A 24899-nucleotide genomic window follows, 5' to 3' on the forward strand; every position below is an offset into this window, starting at 1 on the left:
GTCCAACCTTGGTTTATGATCACTTTTCAAAACTCACAAAGAAGTTGCATATCTGCCCTAATATTTTGTAGATGCTGAAAGTCTGCTTCAGTGAGTGTATACTGAGTTTGCTTATCTGTGAACTATCTCTTAGCACTTTTAGTGAGAGTGACAGGTTTTCCCAGGTAGTGGTGGTGCATGCCTTTAATCCTAGCACACTGGAGGCAGAGGCAAGCGAATCTCTGTGAGTTCGAGGCCCGCCTGGGCTACAGAGTGAGTTCCAGGAAAGGCTCCAAAGCTACATAGAGAAACCCTGTCTCAAAATAAACAAAAAACAAAAAACAAAAAATGGGTGACAGGTTTTACTCTTTTCTTCCATGTTATACAGATTGTCATCTCTTCTCAGCTAGTCCTTATGAAAACTTCAATATTTCAGCACACTTATTCCATTGAGAGGTCAATAAAACCAAGGGAAGGAAGTTACATTGTGGCCATGATTTCACAGTCACAAAAGTGCCCTGGTGTTCTCAGCATTGTTTTATGTTTCATCTTCAACTTTACTGTTTGTAAAATGAATATATTTGTAGAGTTGAGTTATGGTTCGCAAAATAGTTCACATTTAATGAGGCTTTGGGTCTATCAGACACTGTGCCACATCCTTGACATATTATCTTAATTCCACTTTTACAACATCCTGAAACATTATGTTGCAATTAGTCTTCATTTTTTCAGGTGAGAAAAGTGATGAAATTGAAATGGCACAGGATAAGGCTTAATAACATACTCAACATGACATATACACAATGTATGTAGCATCCTGCATCAAAAAATGGTCAGTGAAGTCTAATGAATTTAAATATTTAGAACTTGCAATCACCATGTGCACAAGTACATGGTAAATGTACTAGTCAAGGTTGTCTGGAATAAGAGAACCAGTAGGATATAGTCATATAAAAGTAGATTTATTTTAAGAAATGGACTCGGTTCTTTGAGATTTGCAGTCTGTATTATGAAGGGAAAGCCCCAGGCTGAATAAGTAGTTGAGCATTGCTTCTACACTCTTGAATCCCAAAACTGGGAGGTCAGGAAATGTGTCTGCATTTCAGTCTGGTGGAAAATCACTTCTCCTTTGTAACTCCCCAGTTTGATGAATTAGATGAGGTCTGTTCTCATTATCAAGGATAATCTCTTCTACTTAAAACCCTATTTAAAGTTCACTAGTGCTAAGGATTAGCTGTATTTTTAATCTATTCTTATAGTAACACCTAAGGTAGTGTTTGACACAACAGCTACATTGGTACATGAAATGTTCTATCACATTATAATTAATGCTTAAATAAAGATGTGCATATTGTCCTTTTGTTTACAATCTCAAAACTAAGCAACCTACTACAGAGTTCATTGGTTAACAACTCGGTTACATAGGTAGAACATGTGAAAATGTCTTTACATACCCTGTGACAAAATTAATAGTAAATACATTTTGATTGAATCTGAGCTTAATCTAGAGTTGAGATAATTCCTGAGAAGAGCACTGGCCATACTGCTGTTCATTCATAAATGTTTCATTCAGTATTCTGACTTTTTTTGTCAGGTTTTGCATTTTTCACTATTTCTTCCCTTGATGTCACAATAATATTATTGAAGGTCTCCCTTCTGAGTCCTACTTTGAAAATCAGTCATTGATCCAAAACACTCCTAAGTGTGTGAGAGTAGACATCTGCTCAGGTTGTCTAAATGTTCCATAGGTCCTCATGTCTAGTTTTTTCCTCTTTCCTATTAACTTCCTATCCATGTTCTAGTCTGTTCCTTGAGTGAAGTAAATATGGAGAAAGGGAAGACATACAGCAAAAAATGTGACTCAATATCACAGCTTGACATGACTTTCAATGAGCAGGCTAAATAGTCTCAGAACATGTGCATCAGGTCAACACATCCCATATGTAACATGAAGGCAATTATGGAATTGAGTCGCAAGACTGCAATGAAGACTCAGTAGCATAATAAACACTGAGACATTTTTCTCAGAGTGTGATTAATGGGATTTTTTTAAATCAACTCACAGAGTCTTTACTGTACAAGCATTATATCTCAGAACCCACATAAAAGCTAGCCAGGGTAGCACATGCTGTAATTCCTGGGTATGAGCAAGCTATGATGGGTAGAACCCTTGAAGCTCATGAGTCAGCCAGTCTAGATGAATCGATGAGCTCAAGGCTCAGCAAGAGACCCTATCTCAAAGTTCATGACTTAAGAAGTGATGTCTTCAGATATAGGATCTTAGAATCACATGGGGGGGGGTAATTGTTAACATTTTCAATAGTCATAATGTTTTGTTGGGTCTATGGGACTCCTTTATCCAATGACTCAACAAAATACAACATTCCTCATACTTGGTGTGGGAGGGTGGTTTACTTGGTAACACATAATGTCTAGTTGGTGCAGTGTCTTCCCTACTATATGGTAACTCCAGTTAAATTCACTTTTGTATATTTCAAGAAGATTCTATAGTAGCCGATTCCCATATGGCTTTTCAAAAGGCCTTTCATATTAGTTATTTGTCTACATATTTCCTCCTTTTTGCACCCCCATTCCCTGTCATTTAATCCTCCTATTCTAGTTTTCTCTTTACCCCTTTCTAACACTTTTCTATTTCTCCTTCCTTGGGAAGAACCCCTCATGCCCTATGATCTCTTACAAGCTACATAACCTAGGTGGATATTCTAAGTGGATATTCAAGGTGGATATTTAAAGCTTAAAAGCTAACATCTATATATAAGAAGAAACACCCAACAAGAAGTTTTACCTCTACTGACTAGTGTTCATAGTATTGGAAGGAACTATTGGAGGAGAAAAGAAATCATAACTATCACCCAGCTTCAAATCATGCAACCTGTAGTAGTGGCCTGCATGCAAGATATATTGGTGCAATGGTAGCTGGAATGTCATGGGGGTATTAAGAAAATGACTCCTAATAACATATCCCTATACTCACAGAACAGTGCTCACTCAACCTTCCTAAGAGAAGCTTCTTCTTAAAGCAGATGGTAATTAACACAGAGACCCACAACTGGACAATGTGCAGAGAGTGAGAAACTTCGGAACACAACATCCTAGAGGGGCTATCTTCATCAAATCCCTCTCCTGAAGGTTCAAGGAGCTATGGAGAAGAGGAGGCAGAAAGATTGCAAGAGTTAGAGTGTTGGCTGACTCCAAGAAAATGGTGTCGTCCAGGCACAACAGGGCTGAAGCATATATGACCCTAGAGAAATTGTGAGAGCATGCCCAAGACCTACATGAGTTCAAGCCAGATCAAATCACAACACGGAGAAGGGTAAATGGGTTCAAAGGCTCACCCCAACAGATAAGTTATTTACAATTGATACCTGCTGAGAAAGGAAAAAATAAGTTTTTGTTTTTCCAATGGAGTGACATTGGTTAGATCAACCACGTGCTTTTGGGGGTTTTTTTGGTTTTGTCTTTTTTTGTCTTCTTGGGTTTTTTGTTGTTTTTTTTTTTTTTTTTGAGAGAGAGAGAGAGAGAGAGAGAGAGAGAGAGAGAGAGAGAGAAAGAGAGAGAGAGAGACCATGAAGTTGAGTGGGTAGAGAAGTGGGAAGGATATGGGAGAAATTGAGGAAGAGAAAAATATGGTCGAAACACACTGTATGAAAATTTCAACAACAACACACACAAGATCCTGCCTCAAAAATAAAGGTGAAAGATAATAGAGGAAGATGCCTGACATTTACTCTAGCTCCACATATATGCCTGTGCGCACATATTCACGGAAACACAAGCATACATCACACATACATACATAAACACAGGACAACTTACATCTTGCATTCTACTACTTCAGAAAAGCTCCTTTTCTAGAAAGAGTACAAAGGCTAAAAAAAGTGCAAGAGTTTGTCAGGTTCAGTGCCAAGTGATTTCCAATACTTAATTATTCAAGACTAGTTTCTAAATGAGTCTATATAAGCTGGTACCAATCTTTGTCAGAGTTCTATCCACTCTTATTGAAGACAAAATGAGCAAATCAAGGACTCTCTATGTGTGTCTGCAGTGTATGGTGTGTGGTGTATGGAAGGGTGTGGTGGGTGCATGGGTTATGTATGTGTGTGTGTGTGCGCTTGTGTTCAGTATTTATGATATGTGTATGTGGTATACCTATAGTGTGCATATGGTTAGTATGTATAAATATGTATGGTGTGGGGTAAATATGTGGTATGTGTTTGGTCTATATATGAGGGTGTGTGTGTGTGTGTGTGTGTGTGTGTGTGTGTGTGTAATTGTGCATGTGTGTGGGAGGTGTGTGTTTGCTGGGGGATAGGTATAGGTACGTGTAAGTTTCCAACCTTTCATTCTGGGGAAAGACTGATAATATTATGATCATAATTAATGGTTGAGTATTTAGTTAATATTTTAAAATATATTCTGGGTACTAGACTTGACTGCTGGTTTTAGCTTCTTAAACTGGACTGGATGCTTTGCACATTGTTTCACCTACTCAATAAAGATAATTTTCAACCTAAAACTTTTTGAAACCTTCATAGATTCCAAAAATAAGTATCAATGCTCTTCCACTTGGGATAAACCTGAAAATTAAATCCAAAATGTTTATTGCTTTTACAAAATTAAAAAAAACTAAGCTAGTAAGTAAAAAAATGTATAGTAATATGCATTTGTTTCCTTAGAATGTGCAAAATAAGAAGAGATTTGGACAAAGTTGAACAGATCAACTTGAGATTTGAATGATTTGTGTCACTGTGGGTACCTGTGCTTACATTAATTATGGGAAGGGGAACATGTACTTATTCATCACAATCATGTGCATACACTTTTCTGAAGGAACCAAAGCCGAAGAGCATATTATCCTTTGTAGAAGCACAGAGTGCTTATGTTAAACTGCCTTTATGAAAATCACCTTGATTTGCTCCCTGACAAGTTGGCATCTTTGAATTGCATAAATTGCTTCTCCAACCCTTGTGTAAATCTAGATAATCAAGTGAAGCCAAGACAGAATCTACCTAATTTAAGTCAAGATTTCCTCATGAAAAAATAAAATTCTGTAAATTATGATGCACAGCTGGTCTCCTATGCTTTGCTGATATTGAAATACATGGCTGATCCCTCAAGGACTTCATCTTCAGAAGAAGCCAAGAGGGAAATGATCTACAATAAAGTGTTGACTTATTTTATGCTGAATTCCTTGACTGACAACATGTAGAACAGCTTCCCTTTTCTTTTAACTTTATGGGTTCTTTTTCTGCAGTGGTGAAGTAATAAGCATTGTGTGACACCCCACCTGCCAGTGCACAATAGCTAAATATTTGAATCTGGACCTGCTGGAACAAATTCATTTCTTTATTCCTTTTTCAATACTACTAAGCCAAATTCTGACTAATGCCTGGACTTTCTATATTAGACCAAGACCTGTACACATTTTTTCTACTTTTACATCCCAGCCTTTGTAAACTCAGTCAGAATGGTCGAGTTTAGGAGGAGCTGCATCAGGTACCACACTCATTACTACAAGAAAGATACAAAATGATTAATGTTTAGCAAATGCTGATAACTTTGATGCTTTGAAGTCCCAAACAGGCAATCCATAGTGTAGTTTCATGGCTGGAGTAGCATTATGAGACCCTATCTTGCTTTAAGTCTGTGCCTACTACATCTGTCAGTAACACACCAAAGTCAAGCTCTTTCTATTAGGACCCATGGTCCTAAGACTGTTGCTAAGAAAACAACACAGTCCAGTCATAAAGACCTCTAAGTAGTGACCATGTGAAAATCAATTCTTATGAATTATACCAGGACTATTTGCAATTTTATACTTTTGTGCCTTTTTGCTTCATTAATAAATATATAATATAAGCAAAAATAATTCCGGATTTTGAAAAAAAAGTTAAGTTTGAAGAACTATTTTATTTATCAATGCCATTTAAGTTTCTAATAATTCACAGAAATTAGTTTTCATTTGAATAACCTAGGGTTCTCCCAGTCTTTTTTGTGCAATCAATATTTTGTTTTAACCTATATTAGATTTTCAAATGCACTACAATCTTTCTTTATTATAGAATAGAAACATAATTTTGATTTATTTTTCTTAGATAGATGCTTTCTATTGTCCTTTGTTAGTATGAAATCTTATTATAAAATTTAAGATAGTAAAATTAGTTTTCTGTTATCTTAAATCTATTTTAAAATACCTAACTGTTGTCCCATATGAAAATCCGATGTTAAATATAAGGTATAAGACAAAGATGGATAGCTGGTTAACCTAGTGTCCCAATAATAAAATGTGATACGTATGAAAGCATTTCTTAAAATACTGGGTCAGGTTTTCTCTCCTGGTTCACCAGAGATCAGACTTAGAGACTGAATCCTCAGGACGTTTATTCTGGTCTCCATTCGCTCCCATCCACAGATTCAGGATCTCTTGCTTGGTGTCTGAAGGTGTTGAGAGCAATTTAGAGGGCAGAGTTTGGAGGAATTGAAAATAAAACACCCTTCGTTTTAGTACCTGAGCAGAAGTATCAGGAGTCAGGACAGACAGACAGAGGATCACAGTAACAATGGCCTCATCAGTCCTGGGCATGATCAAGGAGGAGGTGACCTGTCCCATCTGCCTGGAGCTCCTGAAGGAACCTGTGAATGCTGATTGTGGTCACAGCTTCTGCCGAGCCTGCATCACACTGAACTATGAGTCCAGCAAAGGCAAAGAAGGGGAAGGCATCTGCCCTGTGTGCCGAGTGAGTCACCTGTTTGGGAGGCCTAATCGACAACTGGCCAACATAGTGGAGAGGCTAACAGGGTTCAAGTCCAGCCCAGAGGAGGAGCAGAAGATGAATGTCTGTGCACAACATGGAGAGAAACTCCAGCTGTTCTGTGAGAAGGACATGGTGGCCATCTGCTGGCTTTGTGAGTGGTCTCAGGAGCACCGTGGTCACCAAACAGCTCTTATTGAAGAGGTGGCCCAAGAGTACAAGGAGAAGCTCCAGGCAGCTCTGCAGATGCAGATGGCAAATCAGAAAAGATGTGATGAATGGGAAGATGACCTTCAACAGGAGAGAACTTTCTGGAAGAACCAAATACAGGGTGATGTAGAAAAGTTCAGATGGAGTTTAAAGGACTTCGGGAATTCCTGGACTCCAAGGAGAAGAATGAGGTGCAGAAGCTGAAGCAGGAGGAGGAAGACATTATGAACAGCCTGGCGGAGTCTCAAAGTGAGCTGGTGAAGCAGAGAGAGTCAGTGAGAGATCTCATCTCAGATGTGGAGCATCACTTGCAGTGCTCAACCATGAAAATGCTGCAGGGTGTGTATTCTGTCCTTCAAAGGAGTCAGAACTTAAGACTGAAACAACCTGAAATGATCCCAAGAAAACAAAGAAGGCTCTTCCAAGCTCCAGATCTGAAAGGCATGCTATGCTGCAAGTATTTCAAGGGTTCATGGATGCTCAACAATACTGGGTTCATGTGACCCTGAATCAAGTCCACAATGAAAACATTGTTGTTAATAAGGACAAACAACAAATACAACATCTAATTGATTCTAGAAGAATTTTGCAAATTTCTGAGACCTATGGTTTGGGTGTCCTGGGATACCCAGCTTTCCACTCAGGGAAACATTACTGGGAAGTGGATGTGTCTAGAAATGATGCCTGGCTCCTGGGATTAAATGATGGAAAATGTGCTCAACCCCAACTTCCTGCAGTGAATGGAAGTGGCATCAAAGTCATATATAATCCTGGTGTTAAACAACATTTTTATTGTCAGCCTACATTGCCCCTTAGACCTTTTAGTTATAAACTACATGATTATCAGCCTACATATGCAGTTAAACATAATTCTGATTTGAAACAGCATGTGAATTATCAGCATAAACATGGCTACTGGGTTATAGAAGAACGGGTCTGTATATAATGCCTTTGCAGAGTGTTCTGTCACCCGCAATGCCAGTGTCTTGGTCCTCTCTCTGACTGGCCGTCCCCGTCGTGTTGGAGTTTTCCTGGACAGAGAAGCTTGCACTCTCTCATTTTATGATGTTTCCAACCATGGAGATCTCATCTATAGATTCTATGAACCTTCCTTCCCTGATGAAGTTTATCCATACTTTAATCCTATGTCATGTTCAGAGCCAATGACAGTATGTGGGCCACCCTCCTAAACCCTCACCCATATCTGCACAGTGCCCCATGTCTGATGTATCTCATATGCCTGAGCTCCCTGGTATCATTATAACTGTTTCTGCCTTTGCTATTTCCCTTTTAATAAACTTTAGTTCTCAATAAAAAAAAAAAACACTGGGTCAGAGTTAATGTCAGAAACTTTAAAACAAATACAAAGATTGCTCTTACATTGATAATAGGAATGTAAAATATCGTAACTGCTCAAGCAAACAGCAGTTTTTAAATCTCTGGTCATGTAGTGAAGGCCGTAGGACAGGTGCACACTACAGAGTACTGAAACATGCCTTCTACCTAATTTGAAACAGAGACATTGATTTGTCACTTCATACAGCAGGCCAACTGGTCCATGAGCTCCAGAGAACTCTCCTGTCTTCACCTCCCATCTCCACATAGGAATGCTTGGGTTAGAGTCATGTGCTATTTCACACAGCTGTACATGAGTTCTAGAGATTTGAACTAAGTTCACACTTAGGCAGCAAGTGCTTTACCTACTGAGCCATCTCCCAAATTATGATAATTTCTTATAGAATTAAAAGTACAATAAGTACTATACAACTTGGTTATTGCACTCATGGACACTTAGATCTACCCAAAAACCTATACATTAGCAGTTCTCAAATTGTGGGTCCCATCCCCTTCGGGGAATGAATGACCCTTTTACAGGGGTCATCTATGACCATCAGAAAGCACAGATATTTACATTATGATTCATAACAGTAGCAAACTTACAGTTACAGTGTAACAGCAACAGTATTTTTATGGTTGGGGGTCACCATAAAATAAAGAGCTGTATTAAAGTGTCACAGTATTAGGAAGGTTGAGAACCACTGCTGTACATGCCTGTTAAAAGATAAGAAGAATAACAGAATAACTGACAACAGGACAGATAGCCATGCTATTGAGTGAACAACTGAGTGGTAGCTTACCCAGACAGAAAACTAGAACTCAGAATTAAAAGAATCAAGCCACTAGTACATGAATGAATCCCAAGGGAATTGTGCTGAATAAAGTGAAGGAGGAGACCAAGGATTATCCTCTAAAGACACATATTAAATTCATCCACTTATAGAAAATTTTTGAAATGACAAAATTGTAGCAATAGGGAAAAAAACTAATAATTGCCAGGAGCTAGAGACAGTTAAATCTGATAGGTTACCAATGTGAGGGGTTCTCTAAAAGACAAAATAGCTTCATGTGTGAATCTGCTGATACACAAGGCTGTACGTGTGATAAACCTGACTGAAATGAAATACAAATACCAGTAATAATGGAAACATTCCAATAAGATGAGTTTAATGTATCAATATCAATATTGAGGTTGATATCGTATAAGATGATAATGTTAAAGGAAATTGGAAACTTTGCATGTGATATTTTTCCTATTGTTTCTTAAAATTATATTTAAATCACTTTACAACAAAATCAAAAATATTTTTAAGAGGCTGGATATATAGCTTGGTGGTTAATAGCACTTGCTGTTTTTGCCAGAGACCCCACAGTCTAGTTCAAGCACCCACAGGACAGCTCACAACTACCTGTAACTCCAGTCCCCATAGAGCATATGCTCTCTCTGACCGTCACAGGCCTCATCCACACACATGGTACATATACACAATGCAGTAAAACAATTTTTTTATTTTCTTTTATTTGGGGGATTATATTATTATTACATCATTTTTTGCCTTCATTTGCCTCCCTGAAACTTTCCTATGTTCCTTTCTCTCTTTCAAGTTCATGGAATCTTTTTTCATTAATTGTTGTTACACGCATGTATATGTATATTCCTATATATAATCTGCTCAGTCTCTATATGGTTAATTGTATATGTGTTTTCAGAGCAGGCCATTTGTTATTGGATAACCAACTGGTGTTCTCATTTTGGGGAAATAATGTATCTCCCACTCTCAGCATTCTGTAGTTACCTATAGTTCTTCATGGAGGATTAAGGCCTTTTGGTCTTTCCCCATTCACTTTGGCATGCCTATTGTCCTTGTTAGTTCTTTTTTAAGCAGTCATGCTGGTGAAACTTTATCAGTGTAGCTTCTGACATTCCTGAGAGACACAATCTCATAGCAAGCTCTCTCAAAGTCTGGCTCTTACCATATTTCCACCACCATTCCTTCCACAATTTTCCTAAACCTTAGTACAGGAGGTGTTTCATGGATGTATCCATTGTGACTGTGCTTTACAACTCTACATTTTGATGGGTTGTGGTTTTCTGTAATGGTCTCATCCTACGCAAAGAGACATTTCCTTAATGAGAGGTGAGGACTACATTTATCTGTGGCTAAAAGGACAAACATTTAGAATGTAGTTGGGGTTATACTGTTTTTTTTTTTTTTTTTAATTGGTAGTGGTCAGTTCTCTTCCAGGATCTGTGACTTCACTAGCTCTGGTTAGTTAGCTACATTGCCAATACCAGGCATGGTTTTCCTCTTACTGGGAAGATTTAAGTCCAATTATAGAACTGTTGGTTATCAACAATCACTAATGCATGCCAAGATAGTCGTTGTGGTTCAAAGGCATTATAGTTGAATGGGACCATTGGTTGCTTCCCTCCTGTGGAAGCTTGCATGGTTGCTTCTGAAACCATGAAAGCTAGTCCTAATGGAGGAAGCATTCCAATCACTTCCAGCTCAGAGGCCTCTGGACCCTTCATCTAAAGTACATGGTATCTTCAGCAATAGGGATTTATCTCCCACCTCTTGGGAGTGGAGATCAAGTCAATAGCATAGTCTGTAATGTTTTAAGTGTATCTCGACATCCCTAACCTAACAACTCAAAAGAGGACTTCTCATGCCTAACAATAGGATTCTTGTTGGATGGTCTTTGGCTCTTGGAGGGAGCATTGTCAGCACAGATGAAAAAAATATTTTAAACTATATATCTATATTTATGCACAGGCCTACTTGTATTACAGGGTGTTTTGGATTTGGGGGCTTTTTGTTGTTGTTAGATAGTTAATGCTTCCTTGTGACTTCTTCAGACACCCTTACTGTTATTTTACCCCATCCTCCTCCTTCTGTATCTTATCTCCCTCCCCATACCTAATTAGAGCTGCTCCCTTTTTCTCCACTTCAACAATCAGGTCACCCTGCCATTCTTCTCCCTGATGCTTCCCAACTGCCCTACCCTGAAAATGGCTCCCTTACACTTTCCTGGTTTCTGCACCTACTCCAGGATATTTATTTACTCATATATGAAGATTTGGAGCTAGTAGCCTCAGAAGAGAGAGAACATGTGACATATGTATTTTTTGGTCTTGTCAATATTAATACTTTAAAAATATTGTAAAGTGGGGCTGGGCTAGAATGGTGGTTCAGTACTTAAATAAGTTTGTGCTCTTGCAGAAGATTGGAATTTTGTTCCTAGCACTCATGTTTGTAGCTCACAGTCACTTTTAACTCCAGCCCTAAGGTATCCAATGTTCTCTTCTGGTCTCTATGCATACATAAATACATATATACAAATAAATAAAAAAAATCTCTTTACAAATATAGAATAATTATTATTCATTTAAAATGTCCATATAAACTTTGAAGTATTGCTGTGTATGTTTTATAGCTACTCAGAAGGGGAAACTGAGAAAATATGGAAGGAAGAAGTGCATGTGAATAAAATTTCTAGGATACTCATCTGTAAAAGAACATTGCACAGCATCACAGTACATAAAAGATGAAAGTTATGAAAATTGTGAACAAAGAATAAGCAAAAATGTACAAAAGATAGTTGGGAGATAACTTTGTAGGTTAAGTTCTTGTTTTGCAAGCCTGGTGACCTGAGTTTAAATCTCTAGAACCCAAGTAAAAGCCAATTTATCAATGTGCATCTGTAGTAGGTGCACACATGGGGCATGCATGCCAAACAGTCTAGCCAAAATGGTAAAGTCCAGGTTCAGTGAGAGACCCTGTTTTTGTCAAATAATACGGTGGGAAAGGGTAGATGAAGATATCTGTAGATGGCCTTTGGCATCCACACATAGGAAGGAGTGTACACACATGCGCGCACACACACACACACACACACACACACACACGCACACACACACACACACGCACACACACACACACACACACACACACACACACACACGCATGCACACACACACATGCTACCTCTCAAAATATACAAACTGAAAGCCAAATATTAAAGCAATCAAAACTACAACAATCAAATGCAAGGAGTAACACTTTCAGAATAAAGTTGTGGGGCTGGGGAGATGGCTCAGTCCCTAAGAGCACCAGTTGCTCTTCCAGAGTACCTGAGTTTGGTTCCTAGCACCAACATGGCAGCTCACAACTGTCAATCAGGTTCAGACAGCCCTGACAGCTACGTCTGTTCTCCTTAGGCATTAAACATGATCACTCTACACAGGTATACATGCAGACAAATAACCACACAAATAAGGTAAAAATAAATCTTTTTTTTTTTTTTAATTTAAAGTGTGGCAATGGAGATGGTTCAGCCATTAAGAGCCATTCTGTTCTTCCTGAGGACCCAAGTTTGGTTTCCAACACCAAGTCAGTGGCTCACAACTGCCTAGAACTCCATCTCCAGAAGACCCAATTCCCTTTTCTGACTTCCATGGGCATTCACACACACATACTATTCATTCTCTTTCACATGCAAACATAAATAAATATAATAAAATAAATTTTTAAATAAAACACTAATTATAACACACAAAAATATAGTTGTAATCCTGTGCAATATCAAGACAAGTTTTGAAAATAGTTATCACATAATCACCTTTTAATTAGAGTGTAAGCTTTTAAAAGAAAATATGGAGAAATGATTGCACATTATACTTGAAGGCTAAAATTAATACTAAAGCTTTGTAAAGAATAGGAGCACATTTGATACTTCAGGAACCAATGACTACTCAGTATTATTCAATCTGATCAGCCATATACTTTATACATCATAATGTACTACTTATAAGGTGACTCATTTACCTGATTATACTCTGAAAGGTTCTGTGAAATGTCTTACCTGGGTAGTAATTCAAAACATTTTCTAACAATAAAAGTCAATGAAGATAGATGACAATTGCAAACCAAGGATTTATTTAAAGGAACCCAAAGTGGGTAAGTGAGATTTAAGTTTTTGTTTAATGACATTTTAAAAATTCTCTCAAGGCCATGAAAAGTAGCTTATTCCAATGAACTCTATCACTGAATAGATATAAGAAACAATATCTTCTCAAAGAATCAGAGAGCACCAAGATAGAAATATTTGAAAATCGGGATTGTTGAGTAGTAATAAAAATGAAGCATTTTTAGAAAATGTAATTATATTGTAGCCTCAAATTGTAATTGTAATATTTTATAGGGATGTGGCTTTCAACAATAATTATTTAGCATGCCAGAATCTACAATAAATTAACTAGGTTATTTGAAAACATACATACATACAATGTGACCAGGAGCATAATTGATAGAAATATTGCTAATTCCAAAGTTTTACAATAACTATAATTAACTTATGTGAGAAAATAGATTACAAAAGAATATTTGGTCAGATGAATATAGTTTAAATAAGGCAGAAAATGAAAAGCCTAAAAAAAGAAAGACAGTAATCAAAATCAAGGACTCATTAGCTGAATAAAATAATTTAAAATAGGAGACAATTCATGGGGCAGAATGTAAGTCAATCGAAAATGTCTAAAACCTGGATGTAAAACAAAATAAATAAATAAAACTGTATCAAGAACACATTATGATTATATTTTTGACACATCAAAATTTCTGGCATCATAAATACTGTGGAGATTACAGGAGGAGTAGAAGACAGGAGAAATGAGGCAACAGTATAAGTGATGAGTCAAAAAATTTTAAAATAGTCAAAAGATATTGTAATGGTTAATATCAATTTTTAACTTGACAGGATCTAACATCACTCAGGAGATGAAACTCTGGGTATGTCTATATTTGGGTTTCTATACAGTTCACTGAAGTGCAACAATACCCCCTAAATATGAGCACAAAAATCCCATGAACTAGCATCTAGGAATGAATGAAGGAGAAAGGGAGCTGAGCACCATTGTTCATCTTTCTCTGCTTCTTGACTGTATGTATATAGACACTTTCCTCAGACTCTTGCTGCCATGACTTCTGTTATGATGGACTGAACCCTCAAACTATGAGCCAAATAAACTCTTCCATCCTTAATTTCCTTTTGTTGGGTATGTTGCCAAAACAACCACAATAAGTCACTAATCCAGAAGATTTGGTGCTAAGAAATATGGCTGTTACAATAAACTTGACCATGTAGTTCTTAGTCCTTAAGGAGGAACACAGAAGAGTTTGGGATTCTTAACTAGAAAAGACTTATGATGCTGTAAATAGAGATTAATGGACCTTTCTGATAGGATCTGGAAAGACAAAAATGCCAAAAAGAGTTCAGAGAATGATGCAGACCTGACTTATAAGGTTTCAGAAAGCAAAAAGGACTATATAAGTATCTGAACTAGAAATTACTCCTATTTTTTTCTTCAAAGAATCTGCTGTATTCTGTTCATGTCCCAAGTAACTTTTTAAAACTTAATTCAAAAGTTAAGACTCAAATAGTTTAGCAGTTGAAATTTCAGAACAGGATAGCATTGAGGCTGTATCATGGTTACTCACTACTCTTATTCAGATTTACAGTAAAAGAAGAAAACAGCAGACAAGTCGATATGAACGCTATCTCATTTATCTGGGAAAAGGGGGGAGTTAAAAGTTATAGGCAAGGATGTAGCTTGTAATTTTATAATTACAAGGAATCAGCTGTAATTTATAAGATCAGCATCATAAAAAAAAACATACTGCTCTATATTGCGACAAGAAACAAGGGGCCATAAATTCAAGACTCACTTATCAAATGTTCTATCTTGTAAAAATCCAAATTCATTTGAAATGAGAGACCGGAAGATGTTCTCTGCTTAAAATCAGCCATCAAGGAATGTGCATCCTCATAATCACCCTAGGCAGCACATAGAGGCCAATAAAGCTGGGTACCTTGACCTAGCAACAGAACATAGCAGAAGCACCCTTGTGGTAGTGACTTTGCAAATGTGAAAACTTCAATAGTAATGGGATCATAGAGGCTGATATTAAGGATACAGTGATGTTCTGGAGTTAGAAAATGTGTTCTAGGGTCAAAATTCCAAAAAAAAAAAAAAAATCCTGAGAGGCAACTATGAAACTGTGAAGGAAAATCTAGTGGCAGTGAAGCCCCCACAATCTGGGAGATGTCTGCTAAAGAAAGCTACACACATGGAACAGAGCAAGTCCAAGAGAGGAGCTGTGGGCTGCGAGTGGCAGCATTGAATGAGCTGGGCTACCAAACCCTACGGGAGCCAGGAGAAGTCCATCACAAGTTTCAGATGCTGTACACGGAGCATTTGGTGTGTACCCTCCAGGTGTTGGCCCTACTTTGGCTCAACAATACCTTACTAGGTCCCCATTCCTCTCTATTAGAAGAGACTGTTTGTTTATTTTATGTCTTTGCATATTGGAAATAAGTAACTTACTTTTTTTTATTTTGTAAGTGCTCATACTTAGGGAATTCCCATGAGTCTCAGAAGAGACTTGGATTTTGTACTTTCAAACTACTAGCACTATGGGAAATTATAGAGGTGTACTTAATGCCTTTTGTATGACCATAAACCTATGAGAACAAAAGTAGAAGATTATGGCTTTAAAAGTGATGTGTTTGAGTGTCAAATTGACAAAAGTGAACTTGTAAATTTTAATGTTGATCACCAACTTGATGGTATCGAGAATTATCTAGGAACCACATATCCAGGCATGTCTATGAGTTTCTACATTAATTTAACTGAGGTAGGAAGACCCACCCTATAATTGTCTGTGGCACTATTCCAAGGGCTCCAAGGTACTAAACTGGATAAAAATAATAAATTAAAGTGAGTACCAGTACCCCCTCTCTCTCTCTTGCCTTTTGACTGTAGATGCAGTGTGACAACCTACCTCATGCTGCTGACATCTTGTTAGAAAATACCCTATGAACATGAGTCAAATAAACTTTTCTTTCTTAAGTTACTTTTTTTGGGCATTTTGTCACATAAATGAAAAATTTTCATTAGTACAGTATCAAACCATAAGTTTACCAAACAAAACATCTCAAACAATATAAGTACAAAAAATAAAATAAAATCAAAGAAAGGGCATAAAATAGTGAAAGAAAATTAAAATGAAATACCTTTCAAATAGTAACAACTACAGTGACAGTTTCTCACTAAATGTAAGACACAAAGAGGTAATTGCCCTAGTTAGCTTTACCTGTCCATGTCACTTAGCCTAGCATCACCTGACAAAGGAGTCTTCATTAAGAGATTTTACCAATCAATGTGAGCATGTCTGTGAGGGCTTAACTTGATTGTTAATTGATGTAGGAGGACACAGCCCACTGTGGATGGCTCCATTTCCTGGGCATCCTCACTGCATAAGAAAGCTAGCTAAGAATGAGCCAGCAAGCAAGGCAGAAACCATTTGTCCATGGTTTTTGTTTGACATTGCTGCTTGAGTTTCTGCTCTGACTTTCCTCAATGACGAATTATAACCTGTGTAAACTGAAATAAATTCTTTCTTTCCTTAAAGGGTTTTGGTCAGGGTATTTTGCCATAGCATCAGAAATAAAACTAGAATAGTAATCAAACAATATTTATAAGATGCTACATGAAAATATTTAATTTATAATCCTATACCTAGAAAAAAATGCTTCCAAAATATAATCATGTATTGCCTAACTATCTGGATGTGTTCTGAGAGATGAATCATTAACTGATTTCATAGTTGGGTAAACACAATCAAGTGTACTTTCACAAACTAATATGACTATGTATGGTTAATCTTTGTTGTTAACTTGACACATCATCACAGGGAATCTCGATTGAGGAATTATTTCCATCTGAATGGTCTTTGGGCATTTCCATGGGGCATTTTCTTGATCATTAATTGATGTAGGAGTGCCAACCCTGGACAGGTAGGCCAAACTAGATAGTTAGGTATAAACTATGGTAGCTGAGCAAGCCAGAAGAAGCAAGCCAGTAAGTAGCACTCCTTTATGGTTCCTGACTCAAGTTCATGCCTTGGTTTCCCCAGTATTATGAACTGTAATTTGTAAGGTGAAATAAATGCTTTCCTCTCCAAGTTTCTCCCAGTCAGTGCTTTATCACAGTAACAAAAAGCAAACTAGGAAAGATTAGACCAATATAGGGTATAATGTGGCACATGACTATAAAAACTCAAGGGGACATTAAAATGCCTTTGTATGAGCCTTATTAGAGAATGTTTTGCCAATGTATACATTCAAAAATAATAAAATGAAAATAATAAAATAAAAAGAAATGACCCCAGATTAAAATGAATAAAATTAACAAGGACATATAGGTGGTGCTACATGAGTATAGAGCCAAACATTTTGACTATAAAATTAATGATGGCTATAAGGCCACTCAAATTTCTTACAATGGAGTCAGAGAGCTGGCTCAGTAGTTAAGAGTACTTCTTGCTCTTCCAGAAGACCCTAGTTAAGTTCCCAGCACTCAAGTCAGGCAGCTCATAACTGCCTTTAAATCCAGCTTCAGAGTATGTATCACACTCTTTCAAGCTCCATGAGCATCAGCATACACATGGCATACACTTACACAGACATATACACATGAATAAAAATTTTAAATTAAATATTTATAAATATATTACAGTGGCTACACATGAGTCACTCAGTAATATTATGCTATCTGGTGAGGGAATTTTTCAACTTGAATTCAGGGATTGCTAGGTCTCTATGACAACAAAGCCTAAAATTCTTAATCTTCCTATAGAAAAGATAACCTTACCACAGGTATAACTTTCCTCATTTTAAAATGAAGACCACATTTGCAAAATAGCTTGAACTCCATTTATGAAAGAAATACCTAATGACTAGCTCAGACTGAACATAGTAATATGAAATGGATAAGAGTTCCCTAAATAAGAATCTCCCAGGAGAAAGCCTCTTCATCTGGTGGTCATTTGATCACTGACTGTGTCACCCATTCTACATACCTGCTCTTGTTAGGGAGATGGTCCCATTGGTACAATGTTGGCCTTACAAGAATGAGAATCTGGAGGACACAAAAGTTGGAGATGGGAAAGGAAGGGAAGGAAATTATATAAATACAATATGAAATTCTTCAAAAGCAACAAAAGTTAAATTATAAAAATCAATAGGATATAAATGTTATGTGGTTCTAAGACCCTGGTATTTTCTGGTAAATGTTCAAAGTGGGAATTTATTCTAAATACTAAAAATATGCATTTTAATACCTAAGGAAACATTACAATATACAATAAACAGTTGTAACTTAAGAGATAATAAAAGGGAAAAATAAAATGTTGAAGAAGATTTGAAAATCAAAACAATGGTAAGAGGGAATAAAAAGTAGAAGGTGAACTATGTAGACCTGCTGTGGAATGACTTTCTGTAAGCTGTCAATATGTGTTGATACCACTGGTTAATAAAGAAGCTGCTATGTCCTATGGCAAGACAGAACAGAGCCAGGTGGGAAATTCAAAGAGAGACAAGGAAAACAAGGCTGAGTCAAAGGAGACTCTGAGCACAGCCAGGGGAAGCAAGATGTAATGAAACACAGGTAATGTCATGAAGTCATGTGGCAAAACATAGATGAATAGAAATGGGTTGAATTAAGTTGTAAGAACTAGTTAATGATAAGCCTGAGCCATAGGCCAAACACTTTGTAATTAATATAAGCCTCTGTGTGTTTACTTGAGACCAAGCGGCTGCAGAACACAGCAAGACTTCTGGCTACATAGACCAGTAGAAACAAAGTGTTATTCTAGTAACAAATGTTACAGTAAAGTTAAACCTACATACAGCAGTAACCTGTAAATGGACTAAATACTATAAGTAGAGAATGTAATATCAGCAAGATGATCAAATAGGAAGTCCTGCCCCTGTATGAACACAATAATTTGACAAAAAAAAATAATGGGAAAAAATCTTTTGTGAGAAATCCAGAGAGCAATGAAGATGCTCCTTCACTCTGGGAAAGTAAATGCAAATGCGGACACATGGAACCTCTTGCTGCAAGCCCTCACCCTGAACCAAAGCCATGTAGTCAGGAAGAAAGCTGGAGCTCCAGGCTTCTCCCTGGGGAGAGAAGAAAATCCTGGAATACAGTTAATGCTCTAAATTTGGAATGTGGGCTTGACAAAGAAAATGGTTTCTATCCTGCTTGAATTTAAGTGCTGATAGGAGACAGTCCAGGTTGGAACCCACCTTGAACAAAGGCAATGAATGATTAAAATCAGTATTCACTTGACAAAGACCCTCCCCAACTTACTGTAGAATGATTGGACAAAACTCAGCCAAATCTCAGTTTCTCCCCAAAGAGTGAACTAATTAGAGCATATGTTAAACGTTCTGCTTTTTTGATGGATGCCTGAGGGATTGGCTTCTTTATCACCCACTCAAAGCTTTCATAGAACCTAGTATGCAGTACATGCCCATGGCACATTGTCCTAGATTCATTTCTGTTACTGGAAAAAAAAAAAAAAAAAAAAAAAAAACATAACCCTGACAAAAATAAACTAAGGGAAGAGTTTATTTTAGCTCACAATTCCAGGTCACAGTTCATCATTTTGGGGTCTTCAAGGCATGAGGAACTTCATCTAGCTAGCACATTCATAGTCAAGAGCTGTAGCTAGAGTTTTCCTGCCTGGCCCACAGTCAGGACAAACTCTCTCACCTGCTAGTGCCACAGCCGCTCAGACCCGACCAAGTAAACACAGAGACTTATATTGGTTACAAACTGTATGGCCGTGGCAGGCTAACTTGCTAACTGTTCTTACAGCTTAAATTAATCCATTTCCATTAATCTATACCTTGCCACATGGCTCGTGGCTTACCGGCATCTTCACATGCTGTTTCTCATCATGGCGGCTGGCAGTGTCTCTCTCACCCAGCTTCCTGTTCTCTCAATTCTCCTCTCTGTTAGTCCCGCCTATACTTCCTGCCTGGCCACTGACCAATCAGTGATTTATTCATTAACCAATCAGCAACACATTTGACATACAGATCATCCCACAGCAAAGAGCAGAGAGAAATGAATGAATGCATCTTTATTTGCTTATTTGTTCTGATCAACGTCATCACCCCACTCTTATATAGTTCAGGACCTCCTGCCTAGAGAATGATGCTGCCCATAGTGAGCTGAGTTTTCCCACATCAAGGAACTTAATTAAGACAATGTCCCAGGCCAACCCAATGTAGATCATTCCTCATTGTAAGTCTCTCTTCCCCCATGATTCTAGGTTGTTTCATGTTGACAATAAAAACTAACCATCACACACTACCCAATTTCTATTTAGCATATAAATGAAGCACTTTTAAACCATAACTTTTTATTCCTTGTCCCCAAAGTCTCATTTTATATGTGATTAAAATATAGGCCAACTTTAAAGGCCCAGTCACTTTAAAAATCCAAAGTCTTTTAAAATTCTAGTTTCTTTAATAGTCCAAACCCTCTTAATGCTGGGCTCCTATAACATTTACAACAGTATACATACTTCCTATGATGGCATATAACAACATTCTTCTTCCAAAGGGGATGAATCAGGGCATCTCTGGAAACAATCAGATACCAAGAAACCCAATATACTACAGGGACAATAACAAATCTTATAGCTCAATACCCAGTACCTTTGAGTCATCTTCTTGACTCCATAGAATTGTGGTAGTCCCATCCCTCCAGCTTTGCCACATGCAATACATACAGTTTCCCTTTTGGGCATAGGCCAGCTCCACTCACCTTAACTTTCCTTGGAAGACATCCCATGATCCTGGCATCTCCAATATTTTGCCATTCTTATTGCAACTGAGTCTTCATCTTCATAATTCCATGCAGTGGCCTCTCAGGGCCTCTCAAAAAAATGACTCAAACCTGCCAAATGATGTCATGGCCGTTTTTTTCAGTCTAGGATCTCTGCCCATGCATAATGCCACTCTCATACAGTTCAGGACCTCTTACCTAAGGAATGGTGCTGCTCACAGATCAGCATAATATAGAGAATCCCTCAATGAGACTCACTTCCCAGGAGATTCTAGAGATTTTAGTTGTATCAAACTGGCAAAACTAACCATCGTACTCATTGGTGGACATTCACCTACACAGCCCCTTACTCATCATAATATACCTCAGCCAGAAAAACTCATAGCCACCAGCTTCACCCTGGGCAAAGAGAAAACACTGAAACTTGGGTCTGGTGTTCAGACACTGAGGAGGCTGTCTGGAGGGCTGGTTACTGCTTATTTGAGTCAGAAAATTGACAAGGACAGGCATACTCTAGATGCCTCATGACCACTAAAAATTAAAAATCAATAAATGAGTTTGACAGTGTACAGCAAGTAAATATGGAAGGAACAAGAGACTCCCAATTCCTGACCAAGACAAACAAACCCCCAGAAAACCTCTCTAATTAGACATTTACACACACACACACACACACACACACACACACACACACACACACACACAGAATATATATCCATAGGAAAGTTCTGAGACACCTAGAATTTCTGAACAGATTTACAAGTGAAGCTGTTCTGCACAAAGTCAGGCTGTAAAGCTTAAGAAGAGCTTTTTTCAAGTGTGAGAACAACAGCACAAAGTGTCAAGCAGAATTGAGAAACATGAAACGTCTCCCTCCCCCCACCCCCCCGGCACAAGAAAGGACAAGTGAAATCTCTAGTAAGCAGCCCTGAGGCAGAGGTTTGGGAATTTCCTGAAAAAGTGGTCAAATTAAGTGTTACCAAAAAGTGTTCAGCGAACTAAGACAAATAGTATGAGAATAAAATGACCATTTAGACAAACTGTTAGAAAATATTTTTAAAACAGAAATGGAGCTGAGTGCCAAAAATTCATTTGAAAAGTTCAAAAATAAGCCTATTCAAGCAGAAGAAAGAATTGGTAGACTCTAAAACAATGTATTTGAAATTATCAAATCAGAGGAGCGAATATAAACAACAACAAAAAAGACTACACAGAATAAAGACTGCACAGAATAAAAGTTAGGAAATTGACAGAGTACCATCAATACAAACAGTATGTACACTGGGAAGGAGAAAAAGACATGGGCGAAGGTTTACCTAAAGCTTTAAGAATTGAAAATTTTTCAAATCTGGTTGGAGAAATCAATGTCCAGATTTAAAAACAAAGAAACAAAAATATAAAATGTCTTAAAAATATGTTTCAAGGAACTCTAGAGAGAGGCAGATGCCAATAAAACATCAAAACTCAAAGAGAGCCGGGCGGTGGTGGCGCACGCCTTTAATCCCAGCACTCGGGAGGCAGAGCCAGGTGGATCTCTGTGAGTTCGAGGCCAGCCTGGACTACCAAGTGAGTTCCAGGAAAGGCGCAAAGCTACACAGAGAAACCCTGTCTCGAAAAACCAAAAAAAAAAAAAAAAAAACTCAAAGAGAGGATTGGGCAAAACACAAGAAAATGTCTACATGTCACATGTGGAGGACCATCAGTCAGATCATCATCAGTGTATTCTCAACAAAGCCTTAGAGGCCAGAATACACAGCAATGATAAAGACAAGGTCCTCTTGGGAAATCAGTCAACAGAAATACAAAAATAGACAACCTAGAAAAACTGTATTTCTAAAATGACAAAGGAGTGAAACACTTCCCTGGATAAACAAAAGCTAAAGGAGTCCTCATTAGTATCAGAAATTCTAAAAGGAACCATTCAACTTGAAATGTAAGACTGCTCACAACAACATAAGATATGAAAATATAAAGATGTTCTTAGATGTAACTACATAGATAGTAAAGAGTTTTGCAACACCATAATGGCAATACATGCATCAATCACTATTAATTCTGTAATGCACATTTCATAGCAAAAGGGTAAAAAAGGAACTATAACCATAAAATATATTAATAGATATGCAATACACAATATATAATTTTTGACATCAGTAACATAGTTTTGAGGGAAAATAAAAGTAAAGATTTTTTCTATGTAAACAAAGTTATGTTATTGTCAACTTAAAGTAGATTTTTATAACCATAAGGTGTTTTATGGAAAGCTTATGTTAACGCACAGGAATATACATATAAAAGATGCACAAAGGAAAAGCAGAAAGAGAACTGGTGAAAGGACAAGTTGGTTAAAGGCACTTGCTGCCTAGCATGACAACCTAAGTTCCATCCCTGAGACCTACACAGTGGAAGGAGAGAGCCAACTCTCCTGAGTTTTCTTCTGACCTCCACACATGCACTGTGACATACATGCCCCTGTATACATACACACAATAAATAAATAAGAGTAATTTAAAGAGGAGAAAGAGATCAGAACATTTCACTATGAAAAACATTAGAGAAATGCAAATGGAGACAAAAAGATAGCCATTACATCTGTAATATATCCTACATTAATTATCGTAAATAGATTCCGCTAGTGATGCTTATCAGCAAAGCTCTAAGCTCATGTCCACCATGAAAGTATGACTTCAAGGAAAGAAGATTCAGCACCTGGAAGGACATTTGTAGATTGAAACAGTGTTCTAGAGGAATATTCTCATTCCTCCATCATTGTCTGACATCCCACTATTTATTTTCACTTACATGAAACAAGCAAGATCTATCAAAGTATAATAGAAACTATCACGATTTCTCTTGTGTTTCAATTTTATTTACTTTTATGTTTGTGTATGTGTGTGGCTGTTCCTCTATGTACCACTTGCATGCAGTGAGTACAGAGGTCAGAAGAGGGTCCCAGATCACTGTAACTGGAGTTATAAGTGGTTGTGAGCCTCCCAAGGCTGGTGCTGGGAACTCAAATGGTTTCACTGTAAGAGCAGCAAGTGATCTTCACTGCTAAGTCCTCTATCTTTCTTGACCTCATAAATTATCTCTTTTATTTTCCAAACTCTGGCAGTTTCACAGTGTATTTTGTGGTAAAAGAGTGTCTTTGCGATCAAACCCAACTCTCCTTCTAGCTTTATGATCCAAATCCTACCCAACTGGTCTCTACCTTACTTTCCCTTTGCAGATCTCCTGAACTGCCACAGAAATACTCTTCTATTCTTGACACATGCAAGTAGTATCCAGCTTCTGAGGTCCAGCTATTCAGTCGTGTGGAGCATTACTCCCACAGATAACAGAGACCTTTCTCACAATGAGATCTTTATTCCTTCCATTGTTGCTTTCTACACTGTCTACCCTGAACTCTCTTACAAATTTTGTCAAAGCCTGAAGACAATCACCCTCCAAATGATCTGGCTTTATTTCTGTCACACTATCACTTTAGCATACTAATTTCTTTTACTATGTTGTCTGTCTATCTTTATCTAGTAGAATTCAAAGTTCTAGAAGCAAGCAATTTTTGTCTAGTTTTTTACAGTGCTTTGTCTACAGTTCCTAAGAGAGCCTACTTTTTAGTAAATGCTTAATAAATATCAGTCAGGTGGGTGTTTCAGTCAAATTCTTGTGCTTAAAAATAAATCTGAATTTTAAATTACTTTTCAGAAGACAGAAATGTAAAGACTTTCCTATAGTTCTTTATATCTAAAGTTGCTTAAAATCTAAAATTGGGTGATATTGAACTATATATTATACTTTTTGTCTATATCAATATTCGATCTGTTCCTTTCAGTATCAAACAGTGTCTCCCATATCTTATATCTACATTGCCTTTCTGAATGAAACTATAA

At 37.4% G+C, this 24899-nt stretch overlaps 2 protein-coding genes across 44 annotated transcripts in view; both read left to right on the forward strand.

Annotated features, from left to right (window-relative positions):
* Positions 1-24899, forward strand: part of Ptprd (protein tyrosine phosphatase receptor type D) — a 2293154-nt gene that overhangs the window by 1547153 nt on the left and 721102 nt on the right. The gene's annotated exons all lie outside the window — the stretch shown is intronic.
* LOC128096931 (tripartite motif-containing protein 30A-like) lies at positions 6358-8268 on the forward strand. Its single transcript, XM_052717121.1, is given in 4 exon segments — positions 6358-7092; positions 7095-7405; positions 7408-7886; positions 7888-8268. Coding segments are annotated over 4 exon segments (1587 nt in total). The 5' UTR covers positions 6358-6560; the 3' UTR covers positions 8153-8268.

The sequence above is a fragment of the Peromyscus californicus genome, unplaced genomic scaffold (assembly GCF_007827085.1).
Source record: "Peromyscus californicus insignis strain IS unplaced genomic scaffold, ASM782708v3 Scaffold_5__1_contigs__length_169319896, whole genome shotgun sequence".
NCBI lineage: Eukaryota > Metazoa > Chordata > Mammalia > Rodentia > Cricetidae > Peromyscus > Peromyscus californicus.